The following is a 25,086-nucleotide window of genomic DNA, read 5'->3' on the forward strand; positions in this document are numbered from 1 at the left end:
ATAACCTTGGAATACCTCACATCTTTTAGATTTTGGAAAAACAAAATCTAAAAAATTTTTCTCAAAAGAAAACTTTCAGATACTGAATACCAAAAAAGTAGCACAGTTTCTTATTGGGAACGTGGCAATGTAACACCAAAGTGGACTAACTTTAATATATTTTCCGAGCTTTCGAATACTTGTATGTATTCATGTCTGGGAAATAATTATGATTTTCGGTGGTTTTGAATCGTATTTTTGTAAAAAATTTTAAAAGTCTAAGTTTAAACCTCCAATATTCGATTGACCTATGAATTTTAAAATCTTTTATTTTATATATCATAATAAATTGTATCCAGCCAGAATAATTAATACGGAATGATTAGTAAAATATCACAAAAACTGAATTTTAATAATAAATGGATTTAATTGCATATTTGAATATAACTTTAATTCAAAACAATTTTACTCCATAACATTTTTCCGATTTGTGAAAAATAAAGACTTTACTCTTGCACAAAATTCAAATTTTTTGACAAACCGCGTATGCTGCTTTAAAGAATTTATATCTGATGGTTGCATTTTAACTTTTGGACCATGCAGAACTTTTTATCAGGAATAACTTTTTTCATAAAACCACTAATAAAAAAGTTTTCCATATAGTTTCAACTTAAGTAGACACACTGTATATAGAGGGAGAGAGAGAATTTTTAGAAATGGTTCACATTCATAAGAACGGAAAAGCTATAAATGATAAAAAAGGTCTAAAAAATTCAAGTGAAATTTATAGCTCTATTTTGTAAATTCTTATAAAACTACAAATTATTTAATTGATTCAGTACTGCTACATATTTGAAATGTTAGGATTGAGGAAAAAATTAATTTTTCTCATTAGAATAAATTATATATATATATATATATATATATATATATATATATATATATATATATATATTATCTATCTGTAATACTACAACCCCAACATAATACATAAATAGAATTTGAGTGAAATTCATTTGAATTAAAGATTTCTTTATTTTTATATGACAACTGAAGATAAAATTTTTTTAGCAAGGTTTAGACAGATTTTGTTTTGATGTTTACCCGCATTTCTCAAAGGAAAAACAAATACTTTCCTGGTTATTTCTTGCGACGAATATTGAATTACATTTCTATATCTCTTAGAGACATAGAACGTGATATCGATCTTTTCATATCGACATCCCTGATAACAATTACAAGTAGAGAGAGGTAACCGCTAACAGGTATTTTGAACTGTAGTCTCCTCCGAGGTACACTACCGCTAACAGGTATTTTGAACTATAGTCTCATTCGAGATATAGTAGATCCCATTCGAATTGTAAAAAAGGAGTAGTAAATTTTTATATTATAATTTTCAATCAAGATAATAAATAAAATTACTTAATATTAGTCGCTATATATTACTTGAGTAACGGTACTACCTTGAGAATTTTTAAAATATATTAAATTCAAGGCATAAGCAGAAAACTTCAAAATAATACTGATACGGAAAATGATATTTTTTCATGTTATTAGATTTGTTTCCAGTCGCCGTCCGAGATATTCCCAAATTATCATCAAATATATTATTTTCAAAGAAGGCTAATTCGATTTTAAATCGACAAAACATGTTAACTGCGATGAGTAACAAATCTATCGTTCCAAGCAACTAAATCAAAGGTAGAAACAAACTTAGTTGGAATTACTTCTATTTACAATACTGGTTAAAGTATAAGTAGTGCGTTCAATAGTAAATTTTGTAATAATATACACTTTAAAACGATTCAACATACGAAAAAACGATACTATAATGTATCGTAACGAAAATTACCCATCCTGCCAAGGATAAGTGGAGAAATTCGTTGAACTTGATTTCGAAAAGGATACATTTTACCATACTACTTATATTAATACCGTCACTTCTCTACTCTTCTTGAAAAATTTAAATTGCAAGTGATTATTGTTAAACATATGTTTGGTTCCTAGCTTTTAAGTCAGCACTATTCAACATTCTACAGATTGGGTGACGGGAATCGGTTTTGTTTCGAGCTATATTTAATAAATTAGCTTCTCCGAGTGATAGTGTGAATTGGTAAAAACCACTTGATATGATGCAATACAAGTTGCAATTCTGGAGACAAATGAGTTTCTGATCTGACCGCCATGGATTTCTTAGTTATCTTATATTTTATTTCCCTTAGAAGTTGTTTAAATATTTCTTCATCCATTCAAAGTAGCAGCAGATATAATTATTGCCGTTTCCTTCACCTAGCTTTATTATTTTCATTTTGAAACTGCCCACAAAATATTAAATACAATTGGAAGTTAGGAATTTTTTTACTTCTACTTAAGGAATTTTGATTAGTGGCAGTCATGATCAAAAGGCAAGAGACTTGCATAAAGTGAAGCAACGTGCAATATTCGTATATACAATATTTTGACCTTGCAATTGCATGCAATTTCTTGCACATTATCTTGCATCATGTCAAGCGACCTGAAGCGTTTGCTTCTATGAGTGCTTCACACCCTTTAGTAATAAGTCATTTAGTTCGTGTGTTTAGCACTGAAGTTCTCTCTATTATATATCTCTCTTTTGCGCGCGAAGAATTTGAAAATAAAAGATAAAATTGATGGAAATCAATTTTGATCCATTAATAGGATAATTCAATTTCATAAAAATTATTCACGAAATGTAATCAAATAATTTTTAAAAGATGTATCACTCTCTCCACCAGCAATTTAAATTATTTAAGAGGGTGACGTATATTTATAATTATTATGTTAAAATGTGCCATCCTTAAAATGAAAATCCACGTTTCCCACAACAGAAATGTAATTTGAATTTAATCGTTTGCGAGTAAATATAAACATATAACAGCGAAACTATTTTTTAATTTTTACATATCAATTGTTACAACTATCTCTACTTATACTGACAGTATTGCGCATAGTAACTCAAAATAAAATATTTTTTCTTATATCTCATAGGAATTCCAATAATGTCAATTCTTAATTTCATTTAGTAAAATATTTTAACAGAAACGAAAACTTCTATACCTAAATGTCATTTTGGGTTAAATTATATTTAACTTTAAATAAGTTGATTACACAGTCATGAAAATTAGGGAGCTGGTGAAGGTATATATTTTCCAATTAAACATTAAAAGAAATGATCTGGTTTTTTAATAGATAGCTAAAACTTATCTTTTCTACCTTAACATTATTGTGATTCAACAAGCATAGTATATAACAAATTAAATTATATAATTTTTGCGGTCATTCAGGGCCATTTCTTGTAGGTAACCTTAAGTAATTTCACGTTGTTTCCTATATAAACATATTAAAACATATAAAATACTTGGCAGAAAATAACAAAATGAGCTCAATTTTGTAATCAAGTTTTGTAGCTGACTTCCTCTAATTCATATGACAAACATATTCTAGTTTCCCTAGAAGGGAAAGACAAATAAACCGACTCTATACGACCCTTTAAAGCAACGTGTAGCTACACATTACAATTGAAACAACAAAAATAACAATTTTGAGCACAAAATTTATGATTTATCCAAAATGCTTATTGTAAATTGTATTGTGAGAATCAGTAATGTAACGCTTAGGAAGGTTTCGGACCACACAAAGAAAAACCTTTTTTCCATACTGAATCCTATTTTTCCATATAGTATTTTTTTTTTAATTCTATACACTTTCTCCTCATAATAGGTTTTTACGTATGAGATAATGTCTTCGGCGATTGACAAAGTGTGAGATGGTGCGTGGTTTAACAGAAAAGCACTTTATTTTGAAATTATTTTCATAGCTTTCTTATATAGTTATTTTGATTATTGGTTGTCTCATAAACTTATGGTTTTGATTTTCTTTATCATTTATTTCTAATATTTTTAGAATATTTTTTTAGGATTTTTTTTCATGTTAAAAAGAAATCAATCGGAATACTATTTTCACAATGAACTATGATGAAACGACGACCATAGTGTGAATCAGTAAACTGCCAATATCTCGATAATGCTTAATATTTTGAACATAACACGTCTACTTCTTTCTACAGAAATTATAAGGCTCTAAACTTAAATAAGTGTGTTAAAAATTAATTAGTAAATAACAATTTTATCTGATTCCATACAATTCTATATAGCGCATGTGGCGACATGTACAAAGAACTCATATCTTCTTACATAATATTTTTTGGACTTTACGAAACTAGGTCATGATCAATTTTTGAGTCAATATCTCATACAATGGCTATTCTATTCATTACAAATCTATGATCTTTCTTTTCGAATACGGCTTCCTATATCTCACTATATTATTAATACGCTTTTAAAATTTAAATTACTTCATTGGTTTTTAGACTCTGGCCAACATTTGGAAAATGAAATCTACAAGTTTGTTACATAATATGAAAATAAAGTTATAAAAGGAAACTTTTCATGTCAATACATCTTGGTTTAATAAACTTATATTTTGTGAATATATCTAGCGAAAAGCTGATGACTTGTTGAATCACTTTTTTGAGCTTTTATTGTAAGACTAAGTGCGCATTACGGAACTTATTTGTAAGATTTTTATACCGCGAAATACAATCGCAGATGCAAACCTTCCCTATGTAAAATAGGATTGAATGTTACTTAAGAAATGACTAATTTAAAAGACAGTTTAAGGTTTTCCATTTACAATTGCAGATTTTTTATTAATAGCAATGAAACACTCACTTCTTTAACAAGAGCGTATATACATAGTTACGAAAGGGAAATTGACTGACTGCCTGTATGCATGATGTGACGTGATTAACGTTGGTCAAAATTCAAAATTTTTGGTTTTCAACCAATTCAATCGTTGAATTGAGAAGTTAACCGCAGTGTATTAGTCGAGGAGTGTATCAAGGCTAAAGAATAATAAATCATCTTTATTGTTGAAAACTTCCACGGCCACGAGGTGTTTGATCCCCATGGTGATTATGCAATCATCAAGCATGGTGCAATGTTGGCAAAATTATTAGCGAATAAAAAAAATTTCAGACCTTCTAACAGGCCATTTTTTCTTTGACGAAGTCATAATATAATGAATGACGATTAGACAACACTAAACATTGCTGCTTAAGTGGACCAGACTCTAAAAGCAAACTCATTTTAATGTGACATATGAAATCAATATCAACAACCTAATGCAATCTTCTAACAAAACTAGATTGAAAATTGATTTCGGATACAGCTGCAACCTAATTCTACACTATATTTAAGAATTGTTATTTACTGCAGGAAATAAATCCTGAAAATGACCGTTTTACATTGCTTCCCTCCAAGTGGCTGATTTTTATGCCAAGAAGGCAAAATTGAGGGACTCGATCTGATATCTGAAAATGTTGCAAAAAGAAATTGTTTAATGATATGAAAATACCGTTTTCTGTGCAAATCTTTATTCTACTTTTGAATTTCACAGAAAAAATGTTAATAACTTTTTTTCTACTCAAAAGATCTATAAAGCTATAATTTGTCCGTAAAAAAGTTTGGATTAGGACCGAAGTTCTGAGCAAAAACCATAATATACCTTAAAATTATTAGACAAATTTGAAACTCGGCGTTATTATTTTGACGTCTCGATATTACACCTTATTATATCGTCAAATTCACAAATAATAGGCACGAAATCTGTAAATCAATTAATTTGTAAACTTGTGCCGCTTGTTTCGTTACACTGTGAAAAGTCATTTGACGTTATTATACAAGAAATTATTGATATACCGAATCAGAATGAATATCTCGACGACCAATAAGACCCAGTTGAATCATATCTCAATAAAAATACGAACGATTCTGTTGTGTGTTCCAATCGACTGAGGTATCATTTCTGAACCGTTTTCGAGACGGTCTTTTCGATACTTGGTTGATAGCAAGTACAGTTATAAGAACCGTGCATAGCCGGTGATTGCGCAGAAAATATCTATAAATGCTTCCGAGAACGGTTCCAAGAACGGTTCCGACTAACAGGTTGGAACAAATCTAAAGATATTTATATAAGCTCTTTGTGATGAGGGAGTAAAATTCTTATTATTGCGTTACTAATTTCACTCACTAAAATTTCAACCATTTTGAAAGCTTAAATTCCGTTTGACAATCGGAGAAGCGAGTCAATGTGAAAATTTTTCGGAAAATGGTAAAAATTCAATATCGAACTGTCATCCAAAATGTGTTTTCAAGAGGCAATACAACTTTGCAAATAAAAGAAGTATTAGGTACGGAGATCTGTATCAAAATCTACGACTGCACAATTTTGGGCAGCTGAATTCAAACATAGTCGTATCAGCTTAATTGACGGAAAGCGTTCGGGAGAGCTACAAACTATGACAACCAACGAGATCATCGAAAACATGTACTAAATAGTACTGTACGACAGTCAGATTACAGTTATAAAGATAGGAAAGGCTATTGGCATTTGAAAACGTGAAAAAATGAGCAAACCCGGTACCCAATACCGCGTTTGCTCACTTAATGCCAAAAGCACAGTAGAATGGACATTTTCCAGGCATCATTAATGAAGTTTAAGCAAAATGAATTAGTTTTTGCTTCGATCTGCTAGTATAGATAACATCTGAATTCATCACTACACTCATAAAACGAAAAAACAAAGAAGAATTTGGATTGATCCAAAGACTGTTTTATCATCATCAAAAGTAATAGCGACCGTTTTTTGGGATTGTCATGGGAGTACAGCATCATTACATAATAAGGTTTAGGGAAAAATTTCAAGTGAAAAAGAAAGTGCTTATCATCAGGACAAAGCACTTTCTCACACTCCAGTGATCGCTATGGCTAAAATTTACATATTGCCCTACGAATTAGTTGGCCACCCAGTAACTTTTTCCTGTTTTCTAACCTCAACGTTTTTATTAGACGAAGATGTTATCGCTTGATTTCAGGAGAAGGAATTCAACTGTTATGGAAATAGACTTAAAAGGAGACTTTTCAGGGAGCCCTCGTAAGGGTTTATCATGTAAATATTAACACATATTCACTGTTAGAAACTATAAACAATGTATTTAAATGAAACTTCAATAAATATAGTGATTCGTAATACGTATGTTAAATTGTAAGAAACCAAAAAATATTACGGAATCTTTCTATTTTGTTTATAACAGAAATTTTGATCATTTCAAATAAACATTATAAATGACAGCGAAAAAATACTGCAAAAATTTGGATATTTTATAAAAGCACCATTAACGGTTCAGAATATGAAATTTGATAATTTCAGATTATAAGAATAGATTCCTCCATCGAGTAGCATACTAGGTCGACTTTGACGGTTGCATAGTGTTGCATGAACTTTCGAACTTTCACCTCATATGTTTTCCTTAAAATAACTATTTTAAACAGTTTACCAGTGAATCTAGACCAATTTGTTTTCAGATCGAAGTTTTCTCGCGTACGTAATGATATTGTGTAGAATACATTGAACATACGATATATTACATTATACATTACGACTAATGACTTATCATAGTGAAATTTCCTAACAAAATAATAAAGTTTAAGTAAAGGTGATGCGCAATGTAGTGAAGGGCGAGAATCTATTAATTTGTTTATAACGTCTTAATTTGGAAACCAATTAAGTGTTAAATTTCGTACACTATATTTATGAAATTGAGGGCACAACTAGGTGTATTGTAATTGTAAATAATGGGTTCTGTTCATAACTTCGGACCTAATCTATATATTTGAGGAAAAAAGTTTTTGATCTTTTTCTGTAGAATTAACGGTAAAAATTTATGCACAAAAAACGTTATTTTCACTGATTTTAAAATCTTAACAACCTAGTCAAACAATTTTCCGCAATGATTTCCGAGATCAGGATCAATGCATCTCATTCTACATAAATTTTCCTTTTTTGACAAGCAAAGTCAGCTCACAACTCTATATTGCATGAACTGAAACTAGAGACTGAGTCTGATGATGCGGAAGTGACAGAAGATTTATTTGAAATTTTGTATTGCAAGCAGCCGTACCTTTGTAAAATTGGTTTTTCTCCTCCCTATATTGTACATAACGCATTTTGACACTATTTTGAAAAACGTAAGTAACAATCAACAAAAAGGTTTCGATTGCCTTTGTCCAACTTTACATCCCTGAGTGGTAATATTTTATGTCACATAAAATATAAATCTTATTTACTTAGAAAAATCCTGTGTGTGATTAATAATAATTGAGTAATACTGAGTGTTATAAATATTATTAGTATACTTATTAGAAATATGAGCATTATTTACAAAATTTGGATAACTGTTTTTTCACAATTTGTATGAATTGTTCTGTCGACAGCGGAATATTAAACATTGTCATACTAATTAGGATACATTAGACACTGTTATCGGCACACATCTGAAACACTATTGCACGGAGAATGCAAATTCTCAACAGTGGCCGAGGGATAAATTGAGGATTCCATTCCATACCATAATCAACATTTTCTCTTACATCCTCTTCTATATCAATAATTATACAAACTATTTAATTAATTTAATTTATCTTCGAGATTGATTTGTTTCGTATTATAATTATAATGGAGGATTGTAACACTTCAAATCAGACTACAATTTAATAAATTATTGATCTGTTTACAGTTCGATTAGTGGAACGCAGTTAAGGTAAATAAATAAGTGAGTGCTTAGTTTCATAAAAGTATGTAGAGGTCAAAGAAAAAAATGTAATAAGCAGCTCAGCAAAAGCTCTACCTATATTCGTAGTGCGCGCTTAGCCCAAGAAAAGTTATAAGATATGCAATAAAATGTTCCGTTATTATTAGGTGCCTACCTCGTATAAACCATATTTCTATCCCATTTAATAAAGTAAGTAATGAGAACGAAGCCCTAAATAGTAACAGAGAGGGATATGTTTCACCCTAGCGGTTACATGGACGCAACCAAGGTAACCGCGACCGTGGACTCCCTAGGTATAAATTAATACCGAACGTCACCTACTTCTCGAAAAACTAAAAATCAATAACAAACACTGTAACCTACATAGAGAAAATGACAAGGACATTTATTTTGAACCATTTTATCAAACACTTAGTGGAATTCCGTTAAAGATATTTAAAGATTATAATTTTAGGGTTAAAAATAAAATTAGGAATAAAGGACTTTACCTTCGGGATCTTTGGCTATAACCGTCGAACTTCTGTCGACACCACCTTTCTTATCTTCTGAGCGTTGCCCAGAAAATAAACATGTTATCTTTTGCGTTAGGGCATCATTGTGACTTACAATTTACTTGTTAACATACTTAAAATGTGTATTTCGAGAAAAAGTACAAATCACTAGGAAATGTATTAATATATTATCCAAAGCAACATTGTTACTTGTATTATATGAGGTTAGACATATTTTATTTACGTAGAAATATTCCAGGCAAGGATTTTCAAATTGAAAAAATTGTAACCCTCATTTTAACACCTGAAAATGGTAACGGAAGTTGTAATATATGAAACCAACAAAAATTCATGAGCAGCGAACATCCAGAGTAGTTTCAAAAGGGTATAAATAATATGTATTATTCCGATTTACAGTTCAGTTGACGTTTAATTGAAATACGTTCAATTGAAAAGTTGTGGATTATGAAAATATCTACAGTTTCTATGTCTATTCTATGTTTATATTTGTTGTTGTTTTTTTATTCTAATTCACGCCAAATTAATTGAACTTGATCAAGATTGATATATACATTTGTATAAAGGAAGACGTGTAGTTTAGAAAATATAATTTGTTTGTTTTTTATTAAAAAGAGCTTCACGAAAAATCGCGGTAGAGGGTTCACACAAGTCTTATTCTATTAATAAGACACCTACTTTTTTATAAAACGAAATAAATATAGTTTCCATTCCAATTTTTACAAGAATTTATACAACTCAAAGTCACAACAAATCTCAATTAATCATTGTAACTACAATTTTATTATTGTTATACATTTATACATACTTATCTTATATTGCACTTGACCATAATTTCAGTCCCAGACGATGAATACAAAAGTATTCGAAAGCTCGGAAAATATATTGAAATTAGTCTATTTTGGTGTTTCATTGCCACGTTTCCATTAAAAAAATCGCCCATAATATTACTGTCGAAGACTTCGTCACAATTCATATATACATATGCTTCTGGATGTTCTTGATTTTAGGTCTCTTCTGTTTTAAAATTAGTCTCCTTTTAATAATTTTTGAAACAAAGATAAAATTTGAAGTGTTTTATGTTTGTTTCAAAAATTATTAAAAAAAAACTAAAACAACTGGAGCAAATTCTTTTTTTAATTTTGTCTCAAATTGCCTCATTATTTTTAGTTAAAAAACTAATAACCTTTTATGGAACTAAAATGAACGGTGCTGTAGAAATTTGCCTCTAAGCAAACGTATTTTGAACACCCTGTAACTCAGCAACTAGGCCCCGTCATTTATTGAGATCTCTCTGTGGTAGAGCGTTGTCAGTCGAACATAGAAACACCCTGTATATATTTATCGGAAAACGTTTATCGTTCCTCTGCGCTACATCTAAAACCATTAAAGAAGAAATTTTAGGCTTTTTCTTTTAAATATACTACTTCATCTGCATGAATTTTTGGCATAGTGAATGTTCATGAAAGCCAAACCATTAATACCATTAAGTCTGTTTTCACTTGTAGTGTTTCTTAAATAGTTTTTCAGTCTCCTTAGGCTCGAGAAAGACCTTTCTTGGGTAGCAGTGGATACAGGAATGGTAGCCATGAGAGCATATGAGAGCGTTTGTCATTGGGAACGTGGCAGTGAAACACCAAAGTAGATTAACTTTAATATATTTTCCGAGCTTTCGAATATCTGGGAAATAATTAATTGAGATTTGTGGTGGCATTGAGTTGTATAAATTCTTGTAAAAATTTTATATTCATTTATACATATCTCTTATATTGTACTTGTGAAATCAAATGAAACAACTAAATCACACTAGATTTTTAAACTCAATTGTATTATTTGATCAGAGAAATTAAAAAATATATCTACTAAAAGAAGGTTTTTTATTCGCATTTTCAGTATTTTCTAATTAGAACTATATTTTTTTGTCAGGAAAAAGTAACTGCGAGCACAAAAAAAGTTCCATACGAACCCGCAAAGACGATATTCTAAGAAAATTTTCATTAAAAACTGTATTTGTACAAAAAATATATATTATATATATAAAATATTTTGGAAACTACATGTTTTTTGTACGAGTATATGAAAATTTTGTTTTTTATTTGAAACATAAATACAAACAAAGAAACAACTTGGACATGATTGATGAAAATTTAATAATTTTTGTTAAAACTGAATAAAAAAACGAGAAATTAAAGATTTTTCGTATTTTCTCGAAGGTTTAGAAATTATGCGAAAAAGCCTTTATACAATAATCTGCAAATTTTTTAATGGAGATTTTTAATCGTCAATAATCGCATTTATTCACTATTTCTCACTCTCCAAAAACTACTCCCCAACTGCGATGCACACGAATTATTTTTTATTACAACCCTCTCTATAATTTTGATTGTTGAAATGTGAGTTACAGTTTTTAACATGAAATCAAGATAATTTAGCTAGTGTAAGGTATATCATCAACACAATTATACAGTAGCATAATTTTTTTATAATTATATTAGTTATTATTTCTGCACACAAGGGAATAATATTAAATTTGATTATTTATATCCAGTTCATAATTAATATAGATTCGATAGCACATTTTTTGTTGTAGAAAAATTATATATAATATTATTTCCAAAATTTTTGGTTAGAAACAATCCTATTTTCCCAATCTATGCAAATCTTATCAGGGCATCAATTACTCTTTTCGCTCGATTAGATTATTGATTTAAGCAGAACTTTTTAAATGTGGTAAAACATATAGTCCAATCTCACCTAGTCCTGAAGAGTTAGAGAGTTCGGATTGTCGCAAAATAAAAACTATTCGCACACAACCCGCCGCGTTGCGTTGGACTGAATGCACCAAACGTCTCCATTTTAAAACGCCACTTAGCCAAAAAGCTCGTTGGCGATACAAAGGATCCTTGTCCAAAAAATGCAACCAACCATTGACCAAAAAAATATACTACCAAATGATTGATTTGAATTGATACGTGAGCATGAAATAATCAAAGTTCAACAGGTTATTGAAATAATTGAAGAAAATTTAAAAAATAGAAGAAATTGTGCTGCATCGTTCCTATACATCACGCAGACATTTGATATGATGATTTTTTATTTTAAATCAGAATATCCTTATCTATCAATTATCACCAAATTCTTCTCTCTTACCCCACAGACAGGTATTTTATAGTCAAATACTTTGATGAACTAATTGTGCAAAAATAAGCTCGGGAGATTCTCAAAGCAGGCTGAACTACTAAAAAGCAATGAGTTAGCAATACCACCATATGAGCATCGCACAATTGTCCTATTGTAGCATTTAATACACTACAGCTTCACCTCATCAAGATAGGAAACTGGTTGAAGAAATGGCAAATTGAAGTAAAACGGAACTATCACCAACCGTAAAGGCCAATGTACATAAATCACTCTAAATAATCGAACACATCTCTACCAAGCACAAACAACTGAATTATTGTAGATGCCACATGGTTTCTGCCAAATTTTGTTATTGTGTGAAATCTTATCCATAAGCTATAAAAATAAATAAAATACCATTCAAATAGATTGACATTGAATCTGTTGATACATCCAGAAGCCCAACGTAAACTCAAGCAACATGATCCGTACAACCTAATTAGTAGGATTTAACGAGTGTTTAACCATTCATTAGAAAATATAAATTATAAAAATTTTCATTTTCCTCAAATATTTACTGCTGTGTTGTCTTTCATTACTGCTACAACATTTAATAACAAAATAAACAAAAATTATTCACTATTTAGTTTGCATAGGTTTGAAAAATAGTAAGAATACCTTTATTAATTTTGAAACAGTATAGTTTTGACTTCGAAAACTAAATATTTAAAAGACGTGATAGGCTATTGTATCATAATTTCTATCAGAAGGAGACCATTATTTAAATGTTACTACAATTGATTCTTATAAAACAGAAAAATGTAAGGCTTAAAAAGTACTTGGATAAAAATATAGTAAATTTTCAGAATCACAGTTGGTGTGGTTGATCCATTCTATTTTTGAACAGCTCAATCATAGAGTTCAACATTTTTTTATCAATCAATAAAATTAATACATTTCCCATCTTATTCAGATTTTCTCGAAGGCCCAAACTACATTTTACGATGAATGGAAATAGTATGTAAGTAACGAATGAAAAAATATCCATATTTATGAAAACCCACACATATAATTATTGCCTATTTACAATATTTTTTCTCAAAAAAAAGCGATACTCAAATTCACCGCTTCGAAATAGACTTCAAATTTTGATAGAGGATCCAGTATCAATGGAGTAACGTGTAATTTTTAAATATTCTTAATAAAGCATTTCATCACCGAAAATTTTGACATTTATTCATTACAGCGATTCAATATGACCATAACCAACCTCCAAATATATAATATCTATTAGCCATAATTGTTAATAAATGAATGAAAAAACGTACATGCGTTTTGGTATTGATCGGTATTTTTAATCTCGATCTACGATTTAGACAATCACCAAGTGGCTTAAATCAGAAAATTTTATGACTTAACGTGTCAAAAAATAATTTCCAAGATGGTCGTCAGAAGCAAGTGTAGATATATATTTTTAAAGCAAATATGCATAAATTATTCAACCCTTTCAATTGTTGACCCGGCCATTTACTGAATTATCCCAAACACGGCAAAGTCAGCGGTAACAGTTAAAATGGGTACCAATATTTAAAAAGTTCACTAGTTGAGCAGAGAATGTGGAACTATTATATTAAATTAATCACTGCTGTTTGTGATGCTTGAACTTTTTAAGGAAATTTGAAAAACGCAAAAAAACAGTTCTTTGCAATTAATAATTTTTTGAAGTGATGTTAGAAAATTTAATTAACAAAATTTGAGCATTCAACTTTTTCTGAATACACTGTTTACGTCACCACTACACCAACACTTACAATTAAATACAAGTTATCGTCTTCAGAGACTGAAAGTAAACAACTGTAGTAGAAAACATTTAGCTAGAGAGGATTTCAACACAACTTATAATCACTTGTTTTACTTGTTGCCGATAAATTTTTTCCTGTTGGGGAAACCAGTAAGCTTTGTGACGGTCTGCGGGACTATGTATTTTTTTTAGTCAAATATAAAAAAAATACATTTTTCAATTTCCCACTCCACCCGGAGTGTGTTTATTTAGAAAAATACTTTGTGTTATTTATCGTCTACCATTCCTAGAGGCACAATAATATTTTCTTATATTGACAAGAGCAGCAGTCGTACTATGCACCAGAATCGTAAAATGTGTTGTAAATATTATAGTTGAAGCCCACAATTATATAGAGTGACTGTAATTGTACAGCGATTTTATGGTCCAATAAAATTAGATGTTTACCATGTACCAAATACAGGGTGATTGATTATTGTGATCAGTGCATGATTTGTGATAAAAAGGTACCAGTACTGTGAACTATTGGTCATATGGGTTGTACTTGTGTCCTTGTATGTACGCATTAGTAGAATATTGACTTTAAATACGATATTTTTACGCTTTTCGAACCATCTGTAGGAAACAGAAGATACAAAAAATTATCTCAGCAGTCTTAATTTGAATTGACTGAAACTGCTATGGTACAAATTTTCTTACTATGGTCTAGTGATAATAATTTTTAATGTGGATCCACTAGACTGTGACTTCAACATATTTTGTAGGCCTCTTGACTACCGTTCAACTCAAAAAGATGCTAATAATGTACCTTTATTATATGGTTGGATGTTTTTTGAGTTTTTAGAACAAATTTGGGAAGAAAAATACATATATTCAACAATATTTTACTAGCTTTTAATATTTTGGGTTTACAATTTTCTGGCATTAATATTTATAATGAAACAATGCTTCACTTCTACAATTATTGAACCAAAATAGATATCACATTTCATTCTATAAAATTGTCCTAAGCTTGGTATGGTTATCATAGTTTATGCCTCTCTCTCTGTGTGTGTTAGTATCCAAAGCGGAGTGCCGTCCCAGAAGAAGCCAAGAATCCACAAACTTTGAAAGGTTAAAACAAGTGAGTGTAGGCCCATCTAGCTACATAAAAAGTAGTGAGGAAACAATTTGTGTTCACAAAGATGCCCTGGATTCAGTTTAGATGAGGTTCATCTGAGAAAACACTCTCTCACATTCGCCTGAAGATAAAGCAACAAATCTATTTTGCAGCACAATTTCATGAATTTTGTAGCACTCAAGCATTTAATGATAGCCTCATAAATTTACATTTTTAAGTTCAACGAGGTCCAAAATAAATGAACAGGGGCTTCTATACTTAAGTCTTTTAAACAAGTTCGAGCATACAAAATCAGAGTTGATTTTTTGTTTACGGTATTCGATTCATCAATAATGATCGCAAATTTATCTGTTGATCTGATCATTCCCTGAACAATGTGCTCATTCTATTGAATGTTTTGTTATCTAGTCTATATAAATAGACTCGATAAATTAAAGACGAGCTCTTTTATATTTTAGAATCAACAAGTTTACAAAGTAAATTAAACTTTTCACTTATTTCAGATCTACTTGCAAATTTTATCAAAGTTGTATCAATCGATATTTCTCCAGGATCATTCAAGAAAATCTATGGTTTCCAATCTCTTTTCTTTGACACACGCATACAGTCACCATGTTTTAATAAATATCTACACAAAAAAGTGTTCAACTAAAAATATTATTAAAATAAAATTCAGATTTATAAATATTGGTTTAATTGATAAATCTGAATCTATCTATAAATTCAGCATGACTTAAAAAGTTTAAGATAACGGCTACGTTCCCTGGAGACGATCTTGGAAACTTTTTTTGTTGACGTTCCATAATAACTTCAGTTACGTACTTATATATAGCACAAATCTAGAATTTTAACATTCTTTTGCAAACTATACATATTTAGACTTGTGAAAGTTAACTAAGCCGAAAAATTTGGCACATTATTTAAAAACAATTCAACTAATTATCGTTTAATTGGTAAATCTAACGACGATATTACGAAGAACCACTTTCAATATCGCCAATCGATGTAAATCAATTGAATAATTAAAATACCATCACAATTGGAAATTTGAAAAAAAATATTATATTTGAAACGTTTGATTTATTATTATTTATTTTTTGAAACCAAAGTGGAAAATTCATCCATCATAATCTATTTATATATTTATATTTCCTTCTTTTACATAAAAACAATGATTTATTCCTTGATGTGAAACAGAGAATGAATAGAGGAGTGTTACGAAATACAAAGCTCATTCAGTTCCTCCTAGAAAATTTTCGAGTCTTACTGATCTGAAATTAATTAGTTTCTAGTTCATGATTGGGAAATAGAGTGAAGACTATAAAGAATCTATTTCTTATTTGATGCCATTGTTTCGAAGTAATTATTCACAAAGTAAAGAAGAGATTTAAATAATTAAAGCTTACATTTATTAGAAAATTTCCGAATTACTAATTTTTAAGTAAGATGAAACGCTCCGTACAAAATAATAATATTTGAAGTGCGTTTCGATAATCAAGTTTTCTTCGTAAAATAACGAAAATATACAGAGTGAGTTTTATGTATGGAACGCCCCATTATCTCCGAAACGGCTCTTGTGATACGGTCGGTATTATGGCCGGAAAAATAATGAACCTTGTTATTTCAAATGGATCAGCTTATATATTTTGTGTTTCTAGAAATCGTTAATAAATACTGATTATTTTTCATGTAATATTCTCTATACCTAAATGCCATAATTTCGTAGTTAAAGCTACATTTACACTATCTCCATCAAAGTTGAAAAAAATATTGTACATATAGATGGCTACGATTGAATAAACTTGTTCAATTTGAATATTCTTTTATAATTTATGTGCTAATACAAATCTCGTAACGAGGTCTAGTGTCAGTAAGTTAGTAAAAAGTTAAACGAAAACGGTTCAGTAAAATATTTAATATTTATCCAAATCATGGCGAAGAAAACCCACAACAACAAATCTTTAAATGTTTGTATCATATAAGAAGTAGATCCACATTTGTGAAGTAGAATTTTGCAATACATTTTGCAGCATCCATGGCTGCTCAATTCTTTTTATCTCTGTGGTAATTCTAAATAGTGAAAAAGGGACCAATTAGTTCATCGCCTATTATTCCAGCCCATACATTCAGTTTTTCAGGATATTCGGTGTAGGATTAACGCATCTAACGAGGAGCGTAACGTGACCAGTATCTACAATTATGCAGATTACGTTTACATTAATACGACAAGTGGCCACGCAAAACATAACATTAGTCAAAAAATTTGGATTGTTTTGATTGTAACATTTTTTCATCATTAGGTCTGCAACATCTTCACGTCCATCAAAATCGTCATCTAACAACTCTCGAACCCACGTTATTCTGTATGTATGGAATTCATTATTATTATTTTAAAATTTTAGAAATTGTAAGAACCTTGTCACCGGTACACTCAGGCATAAGTTATCGGAAAGTAATCCAACATTGTCAAAGCTCTACTGCCTTCCCAAAATTCACAAAGCAGGGAAGGCAATGAGACCTATTGTTTCAACAATTTGTACATCTAGTTATAATATTTCCAGGTGGTTAACGAAGAAGGAGGAGGAAATTTTAATCTCCTTTGATGTAAGTTCATTATATCCCATCGTGCCGATCCCACAGACATTCGTATACCTTGAGAACTTAATGAGATCTTATAATTTGGGAGCTGATGTAATAGAAGAATATTTACAGTTAACAAAAATATGTACGGAACGAAACTATTTTCAGTACAACCACGAAGTCTACAAGCAAGACGTAGGAACAGCAATGGGAAAAATTCATTTTGGTATTCAACTCAAAATATTCATCTTTAAAGTTCACCTATGAAATGGAAAATAATGGACAGTTTCCATTTTTAGATACATTAGTAATTAGGAATAGTAATAGGTTAGAATTTGATGTATTTAGGAAAAATACTGCTACGTGCAGGTACATCCCGGCTGATTCTTTTCATTGCATCCAATATAAGATGACCAGTCTCCATTTCCTGGTACATCGGTTAATCCATTTTCCACTTCGAGAGATACAATAAGGAAAAATTCTTCATTGAGGATGTAGTTGTACTGAACGGTTATTATAAAAGAATTGTCAATAGGTTAATCAATCGCCAAATGTTTGAGAAATATCTATGTGAAACCACTGTTTTCTAAACCAAAAGTGAAAAACAAGAAAAATTTGCTTTGATACCTTTCAATCCTCTTTATACAAAAGGATTGGAAGGAATATTCAGCAGAGTGGGTTTCAAATTGGTTTATAAATGCAACAATATCTTAAAACAATTGTTGGGCAAGCCAGGTTAAAAACCAAATTTGGAAATATGAAATAAGCTGTGGTGATTGTGACGGAAAGTATATTGGACAGACTAAGAGATCCGTTATTGTCCGGTTTAAAGAGCACATAGCTCATTTGAAGTATGGACGGACCGGAAAATCAAGTATTGCCGATCACGCTGCCAGTCACAATCATGAGATAAATATTAATAGTGTAAAATTGTTAAAAAATTTATCCAATAATAAATTGTTGGATGCATTTGAGAGCATTGAAATGATGTAAGAGTAGCTTAAATAGGAACAAAGGGCAAATTCTTTACAGCCCACTCTATAGTTCAGTAGTCAAAGAATGAGCGTGAATATTCCCGCCAAGGAGTTTTTTCCCGCTAGAATTAATTTTCGCGGGAAAGGAAACCTTCAGTCTCTGAAAACGATAACTTGGTTATCGAAACGCGCGTCAGGCAGTGTAATTGTAAGTGTTGGTGTAGACAGTGTATTCAATATGTAGATCTTCATATGGGATTTCGGTTAGGATATAAATTATTAAAGATATTAAATGTTTCTTGTTGACTTCTACGCCTATCACCATTTCCTAATATCATTCAAATATCAATTCGTTCTTTTTCAGATCCATTTTGACTTTCAATAAACTCCAACAATAATAATTTATTCAAACGTCATGTATTATTTTAACTTCAGTAGAGATAACGCAAATGTAGGTATAACTCCGAAATTATGGCCTTTAGGTATAGGGAACATCAAATGAAAAATAATAAAGATTTCGAAAAGGGAAAAATATACAGGGTTATCCATTTGAAATAACGAAGTTCGTTATTTGTCCGGAAGAAGTAAAGATCTGACAACGATATTAATTGAGGCGTTCCATAGATTTAGTCACTCTTTGTGTTTTATGTTTAAAGTTGATCAGTTGGTATTTTCCGAATAAAGTGTAATACTTAGCGAAATGTTTGTCAACGCAAAACAAGCATGGATAAATGAAATTTTGCTACTTGCTCACTTTGGGCTTCAAAGGAAGTCTAGCCTAGCTCAAATTTGCTAATCCAAATGCTTCTCAGAAATATGAAAAGATTCAATAGTCCAGTCATTTAAGTCTCAAATAAAGTCATTTCGAAATAAGAAATGATAAGTTGCTATAAACTTGTACAATTGTTTGGCGTTCGAAAGTTGAATGACATCTTGTATCCTTAAAATATGATAAGATTGTCCATGACTACCTGATATTATAGAAGAGTTTCGATAAAGAAATTTCACCCAATGACGTTTATTTTAGTCCAACTAAATGTTTCTTGTCACATTAACTTATTTGCTCTTCTTATAAACCTAATATAGTTGACGGCTCTAAAATAAAAATATTATTAATCTGAATAATACTAAAATCTGCGACAAATACAAAACCGCAGTATTCCCAAGAGGGTTTTCAAACACTCAACCCTCAACCAACAAGGTTAAAGGTGAACTCAATTTCCTAACTAACTAACTAACATCAGAATGTTGTCCCTAAGGTACCACATAAACTGGTTGGTTTATTCAGAATAGAGAAGAGTGCATGCTTAATGAAACTAATTTAATCCTAATAAGTAGTTTACAATGTACATCCCTTATACAGTGTCCTAATAAAGTAATAGATCTTTTTGTACCTTCTACCGTTATTCCAAAATAACCAATTGGGACTTATTGGGAAAAAGTCAAGAGCATATAGGATGAGCCAAAATAATTTCAGTAGTTCATATAAAATTGTCTATATAAGTACTCATTTTCGAATTAGAGGCCTACCGACTTAAAATTTTTATTTATTTTTTATTGTCTATGTTGGTTTAGTGAACAGATATATAGTATTGCCTTGAAGTTACTGACACACAACTCGTAGTAATTATCGAACTTTCTCACACCTTTGGCTGACGAAAATGTACTCTGGTTGCAGTTTGATGAAATGGGCCGTTTGGCTGATTGGTTTTCTGGTTTTTGATTAATTTTAGTGAAATGTGCACATAAGTGTATCTAATAAATATTCAATTGGTGTTACAACCACTTATTTTTGAAAACACCTCCCAAAAAATTATAGGATTGACATCCTTTGATCGTAGTAGCCACTGAAATAGATCCTCCCGTATAATCCATTTGTCAGGAAACTTTACATTCCTCATGCTTGAATAATAAATTCATTGGAATTTGCTATGCTACATGATCGAATAGGTTCCATTGCTAGGTTTGCAGAAAATACAAATATTTCTGCGGAGTCAAAGTACCGTCCATAAAGTATGGCTCTATTAAATGATTGCAAATGTTCCTATGCAAATATTTACCATAAATTTATACTGATTCTTTTTTGGATAATATCATTGAATTCTCTTATCCCATATGTGTATATCACAAGAATTAATAACTTTCTGGCATAAGCGAATTGGTTCTTGAATAGAACACTAGAAAATAATGTCTGCTGGGTTTCATCACAGAAACTACTAACTATACTCTAGTCGTACAGGATCGTCAGGCGCTTTCATACTACTATCTGTATGTGAAGAAGATTAATAGTTTTCGTACACTTAATGCTAGAGCTTCACCACCAATTTCCGGCAAAAAGCTTCCTAAAATTTCAAATTCTGTTTTAGACAACTTATCCTAACTTCAAATCGATACGTTGAAACATTCTGTCTGGCAATGCTGTTTGGAAAACGAAAACTTTTTATTTTTAGCTGTAGTAAAGTACTTTTTATTTGGCAAATACAACAAGTTGTTTAAGTACTTTTGTACCTGCATGATAGTACGTACTTTCGACTGGCTATGAAGAAAAGTCGATTGTACTACAGGGGCCAAAATCTCGGTTCTGACTTCGCCTCATCATGGCCCAAAATTCAATTTTCGGCCCCTATAGTGTAATATAACATTTTATGTTCATTTCACAAGTGAAAGATTATCATTAATAAACAAAGTTCTATCAATAACAACATTAATCTGTTAAAATGAACTACCAGACAATATTGTATTTCTATTGTGCTTGACTTGTCAAAACTGATTTAGAAATAAACAATAACTTTTTTCATATTTACCACATAAGAGACACTTCTCAGAAAGATTTCTAAGGCATAATTGATTTTTAAAAACTTACATGGACAACATATTCAAAACAGTTAGATTAGATATGCACTGGTTACTTAACAAAAGGTTTCAACTAAGACTTAAAAATAAATTGCTCATCCACAAAACTATATTCATACCAATTTGGTCGCATGGAATAGAAATATGGAGTTGCAGTAAACCTTCAAATACGAAGATACTCCAAATATTCCAATCGAAAACACACCGTATGTTAATTCATAATGATCTGAACATCCCACTAATCAAATATATGATAAAGAACTATTCCACAATATACAGAAATCGATTCAATGACCTTAACAATGAATTAATAAATAATCTATTCAACCAGCCACTAGCAAAGAGAAGATTGAAGAGAATATGGCCAGAAGATCTCCCATAATAAATACTCTCAGAGTACCGTCAATGGATGGTTCCTGACTCACTATATTATAGACAATTTACTTATTACTCTGCTTATAGGTAGAAGGGCTGTATATTAATAAAAAAAATGATAATCATTTTGCAAATTTGGATAATGGCTAGTGTATACAAATCATATTTATGGATAATGTACTTTCAGACCTCAGTTTATTTCACATTATGTATAAACCTAGAAACAAAAACATGAAAATTCCAATGCTATATTAAGTAAACAAATGTTAATCTGTGGATGTCTAAATAAGCCAAAATAGCATTTGCCGCAGACTTATTTCGGGTATTGTATTACTGTTGAGTTAGGTCAGCACTCCAAGATAAACAAATATGTTAACAATCTCGAAGAAATGACCTCCGATGTTTACCGTATTTTTTTGTTGATTATGAATCATATTGCTAGTGGTTTTTATGTACTTGGTTTAATTGTCGTTTATCATTTAATATATTCTGCTTCTTGGGCTTTGGGCTTAGCCAAAGTTTCTTCAACTGTTGCGTGAGTGAGTCCCTCTCTTTAGAAAGCTCTAATATGATCTAAATAGAACACCAGTAAACGATGCTTTCCACCGTCCCACAGACGTCCCACTCGCGCTATCCTCACTTCCATTTGCAAACAATTATGGAGGTATATACGTCGTCTTCTTGGATAATATGAAATTTCATGACGACAATATATTTTTAAATTGTTTCTAATATCATCTCGATTTTGTTATTAAAGTAGTAATTGATAATAAAATCTCTAATAGACTGTGTATTCCTTTACATACATCATTTGAAATAACGTATCATATGACAAAGTACAGATAACGAGCACATGATTGCATTCTGCATTTCAAAATAGATTCGAATCCCATAGTTTTATATGTATATAATTTTAGCTTATTTTGTTTCCATTATAGTTTTCCTGTTCCATATGTTGATATGAAAGCGTACATAATTATTGAAATGCTTAGTAAATTTCGAGGCTACTGTGGTTTCGTACAAAAATAACAAAATACGGCATAAAAATTTGTGCTCTCTACGACAGCAAATCTTATTATACCTGGAATTTCGAAATATAGTGTGGGATTTAACGGAATAGTCAACATAAACTTCGAATAAGCATAGGGTGTAAAACAATTTATTTATTTTGTACTTTTAAAAAGATCATCGATTTGTGCTCAGTAGTGACTAAGTATTTTATTCATTTTTATGGGGAATAAAATTCTGCGTCAGTATGGATTAAGCTTAAGCCATACAAAGAACTACGTATGGATATGCATAAAGTATATTTTTCTGTGTGCGTTTAAATATTAACTGAAATTTTTGTCGAAGTAAACATACGTATTGTCGAAACATTTTTTCCATTCCGATTTGAACGCCTCAACTGATTCTTTATGTGTTGAAAAACTTTCACAATTTATTGTTGATCTATGAGAATAGGAAGAAATCAGACTTCTGTGATTGGTTTCCCTGATTATTCCACACTTCTGGCATGCAAATGCTGGTTTACTATTCAGAATTGATCGTTCTCTGCTGCTCTAATGAAAAGTTGGCGACATATCTAGTTATTCCAAAAAAAAAGGGGACCATTCGCTTCAAAGTGCTTCGTGTGCGAACAACTTTAGTTGAATTTAGCTCGTCTTGAACGGCCCATACAGTCGATTTTTGCTTAGTTTTTCCTTGATTCGTCGCCTACCACGATCTTATAGACGTTTTTTTAAGTACTGTCATTGCATTTTTTAAGAATTTCTTTGCACCAATAGAACGAGCTTTTTTTGATTAGATAGGTTTTTGCGATTATCAAATAATGCAGTATCCAACGCGAACAAATCTATTTCACAGTCAAATATATGCCAGTGGAACTAATGCCCAAGTATACCTCAATCTCACGGTATCTCACATGACGATCTTGCAATATCAGATTACCCATAGCATCGATGTTTTCTGGCACAACAGCAGTTTTGGGACGACCTTCACGAAATTCATCTTGTAGCGAAGTGTGACCACGATTGAATTTATTGTTATAGTTCTACCCATATCCAAAAAATCAATCATGAAACGAAATCACGAAACTTCTTAAGTCTTGGAGAACCAGAGTGTCGCCATTCCATCCATTGTTGCTTTTTCGATTTTCACAATTTCGTCGGTGAACATCTTTTTTCTTTTAATTTATTGCGTTGCTCTGGTTTACTTTTTTAACGTCATCAAACTTTACACTGACACTTCTAATAAGTTATTGTTCGTTGCTATGGTAACGCAATATTTTGTTCATGCAAGGAACTGGTCTAGGCTAACTAGATATTGTGAATATTTATAACAATAAAATGAAGGAAAATGATGTCAAGACTGTTGATGACGTTATTTCCAAAACAGAAGTATGTTCTTCAAGTGTCTACCGAATCGAATATGAGTACAAAGCTAATAATTCAGTGGCCGATCCAAAAAGTATCCATCAAGGCAACAATTTCCCTTCAATTGAATTGATGATTTGTACAAGAGTGCTATTAAAATTCTAAAAGTAGTTAACAAAGATAAGGACTTGTCGGATTTTAAAAAATCAACATTTTATATTGAAAGAAATTGGATTGCATTACAAGAAACAGGAAGGAGGAAGGAACAGTTTATTATAGAAAACAAAAATAGAAATAATGTGTGGAGGCGAGAATACCTTAGAAAAATAAGAAAGTTTCCAAAGTAATCCAAACCTCACGTTTACATTGTGATCACGTGCACTATGCGTGAATATTATGTTTTGGGTTATTATTTTTCTTCTATAAATAGACTTTAGAATGAATGTTCATTAAATCAAACAAAGTATTAACATATGACAGTATATCCTGATTTACGTGTACGAGTAAGTACTTCGATATTATTATATAATGACTGAGATCTTAGCAGGGTAAGAGGTTTTGAAGGAAGATATTTTTATGCACCTAAAATGTGTGCAGAAACGTTATCATGACTTTATGCATTTAATTAAATTAATACTATTAATCCGTTAAGTGTTTAGAATATAATATATGCGAAAATCATAGGTACATTTAATACTTTTATTAATAAAA

At 30.8% G+C, this 25,086-nt stretch overlaps 1 protein-coding gene across 5 annotated transcripts in view; it reads right to left on the bottom strand.

Moving 5' to 3' along the window:
* Positions 1 to 25,086, bottom strand: part of LOC130446124 (calcium/calmodulin-dependent protein kinase type II alpha chain) — a 164,966-nt gene that overhangs the window by 51,545 nt on the left and 88,335 nt on the right. For 3 of the 5 annotated variants that reach the window (XM_056782614.1, XM_056785010.1, XM_056784223.1), the window contains exon 11: positions 9,160 to 9,216. The exons of the other annotated variants lie outside the window; for them this stretch is intronic. In XM_056782614.1, the coding sequence (XP_056638592.1) occupies positions 9,160 to 9,216 (57 nt within the window). The remainder of the gene's footprint in view (positions 1 to 9,159; positions 9,217 to 25,086) is intronic. 5 annotated transcript variants of the gene reach the window in all.

The sequence above is a fragment of the Diorhabda sublineata genome, chromosome 1, assembly GCF_026230105.1.
Source record: "Diorhabda sublineata isolate icDioSubl1.1 chromosome 1, icDioSubl1.1, whole genome shotgun sequence".
NCBI classification, from domain to species: domain Eukaryota; kingdom Metazoa; phylum Arthropoda; class Insecta; order Coleoptera; family Chrysomelidae; genus Diorhabda; species Diorhabda sublineata.